Genomic DNA, 2514 nt, shown 5'->3' on the forward strand with positions numbered 1-2514 from the left:
ATTGCACAGACCAAAAGGCATGCGCCGATGTGCGAATACACCAAAAGGGAAAGCGAAAGCAGTCTTCTCTTGATCTTTGGGATCTACAGCAATCTGATTATAGCCAGAATACCCATCTAGAAAACAATAATAGGATTGCCCTACTAGTCTTTCAAGCATCTGGTCCATGAAAGGAAGTGGATAATGGTCATTCCGAGTGGCATCATTCAGCTTCCGATAGTCAATGCATATTCTCCACCCGGTGACAGTCCTTGTAGAAATTAACTCATCTTTGTCATTTTTAATGAATGTCATACCTCCTTTCTTGGGGACAATAAGGCCTGCTTCCAGTAACCTAAGCACCTCCTTACGCACATCTTCTTTCATGATTGGGTTCAGTCTTCTTTGAGGCTGTCTCACTGGTTTTTAATCAGCTTCCATATTGATTTTGTGCATGTAATAAGATGGACTAATTCCTTTCAAGTCAGATATATGCCATCTAATTGCAGCTTTGTGTCTCTTCAAAATATGCACTAGTTGATCTTCTTCTGTTTTCTTCAACAAGCTACTAATAATCACTGGTTTTGATTCATTGTCCTCCAAAAATACATACTTCAAATGTGCAGGCAAGGTCTTCAATTCTACTTTTGGTTTTTCTATTTGCCCACCGTTCTTCAATTCCTCAAATGTAGAATGTCCCTCAAAATTTTCTCCTGCACCATCCAACTCTTTAATACAAGTCTGCACTTCATGTTCCTCCTCTTTAGTAAGACATTCTACATGATTAATCAATACTTTTTCCAAAGAAGAGTGCAATGCCATGGCTGTAGCAACTATTTCTATTTCCTGTTCTACCTTGTACAAATCAAAGCAAGCTTTTATATCATTTGGATGTTTCATTGCTTCAAATAAGTCAAATGAGACTTTCTGATCCTCCACACCCAATTCTAACTTGCCTTTCCCCATATCTACCATGCAGTTGGTCGTGGACATGAAAGGGAGGCCCAATATTATGAGAATGTCAGGATCCTCCTCTATATCCATAACCACAAAATTTATAGGAAAAACAAGCTGCCTGACCTGAATTAACACATCCTTAATCACTCCATATGGTATTGTGATGGAGCGATCAGCTAACTAGAGGATTATGCGTGTGGGCATTATCTCTATCTCTCCAAGTCGTCGGCACATGGAGAGAGGCATTAAATTGATACTGGCTCCCAAGTCTATGAGAGCTTTTCCTACAGCAACCTCGCCAATAGAACACGGTATCGTGACAACTCCAGGATCTTTGTGCTTGGGTGGAAGAATGTGTTGAATGACAGCACTACAGTTACCTTCCACAACAATTCTGTCACTATGTATGTACCGGTTCTTCTTGGTTAGCATATCCTTCAAAAATTTAGCATAGAGAGGCATTTTGAGAAGTGTTTCTCCAAAAGGCAAAGTAATTTCCAGTTTCTTGAAGATATCAAGAAATTTGGCCAAATGTCGCTCTTTATCTTTCCGGGAGGGTACCTATGGATAAGGTACCTCCTTGCATTCAATAGGAGTAGCCTCTTTCTTCTTTTCTATGTTGGCCTCACTCTTGCCCTTCTTCTTCTCAATCTCAACAACCTTCTCTTTTTGTTTTTCATTTTTCAACTTTTTTTCTTTTTCTTTTTCTTCCTTTTTCTTTATTCTCTCTTGATAGTCTCTTATTGATGTCTCTTCTTCTTCATCACCTTCTGCTTCCTCAACAATTTCTTCAAGTTCAACTAAATCATCAACCGGTTCCAGTGCCGGTTCTGATCAGCTCTACTTTCCACAGCTTGAATCGCCATTCTGCTTCTAGTCATCACAACTTTGCACTCTTCCTTAGGATTTTTCTTTGTGTTTGTTGTAAAGCTGTTGGATGGTCTTTCAGCTAACTGCTTTGCAAGCTGGCACACCTGAACTTCCAGATTCTTAATTGCAGACTCCGTGCTCTTTTGGTTAGACATTGACACTTGCATGAATTAAGCTAGAGTCTCTTCTAGCTTCGTGGTTTGGTCATAGAGACTTGGCATATGCTGTTGTGGCCTTGTAGATGAACCACCCTGGTCTCTATTGAATTGGTTACCCGGGTGATTTTGCCACTGTCTCTACTGTTGATACTACTGGTTGTTCTGAAATCCTGGAAATCCACTTGTATTGAAATTGCCTCTGGTTTGATTCCCCATATAATTAACCTCATGTGCAATTTGCTCTTCATTAGGGATACACCATCCTGATTCATGAGCTCCACCACAAATTGTACATCCTGCAACCTGCAAAATAGAAGAATGTGAAGTTTGTGAAAAATGAAGTCGAGTTGGCAACTTACTGAGTGTTTATGTTAATGCCTCTAGTTGCTTGGATAGCAACTTGTTTTGTGCCAACAGAGCGTCCTGTGAGGTTAGCTCTAATAAGCTCTTTTTAGTAGGAATGTGGGCTCATTCTCTCATAATGGCAATGTCACTAGCAGCCATACTTTCAATCAAGTCCATTGCTTCCTCGAGGGTCTTCATTTTGATC

At 40.1% G+C, this 2514-nt stretch overlaps 1 protein-coding gene across 1 annotated transcript; it reads right to left on the reverse strand.

Annotated features, from left to right (window-relative positions):
• Positions 1 to 405: 405 nt before the first annotated feature.
• On the reverse strand, positions 406 to 1398 carry LOC100815811 (uncharacterized). Its single transcript, XM_006586485.1, has 2 exons — positions 1225 to 1398; positions 406 to 1116 (listed from the first exon to the last, which is right to left on the reverse strand). The coding sequence occupies exons 1-2, from the start codon at positions 1396 to 1398 to the stop codon at positions 406 to 408; spliced, it is 885 nt and encodes a 294-aa protein (XP_006586548.1).
• Positions 1399 to 2514: the final 1116 nt, after the last annotated feature.

Source organism: Glycine max, chromosome 8 (assembly GCF_000004515.6).
Source record: "Glycine max cultivar Williams 82 chromosome 8, Glycine_max_v4.0, whole genome shotgun sequence".
NCBI lineage: Eukaryota > Viridiplantae > Streptophyta > Magnoliopsida > Fabales > Fabaceae > Glycine > Glycine max.

Bases quoted from the DNA above. Each gene is read 5' to 3' on its own strand.
- LOC100815811 (XM_006586485.1), bottom strand. From the start codon at position 1,398: ATGCCTCTCTATGCTAAATTTTTGAAGGATATGCTAACCAAGAAGAAC. The intron at 1,117-1,224 runs GTAGGAAAAGCT...ATAATCCTCTAG, and splicing joins GTTCTATTGGCGAGGTTGCT to TTAGCTGATCGCTCCATCAC.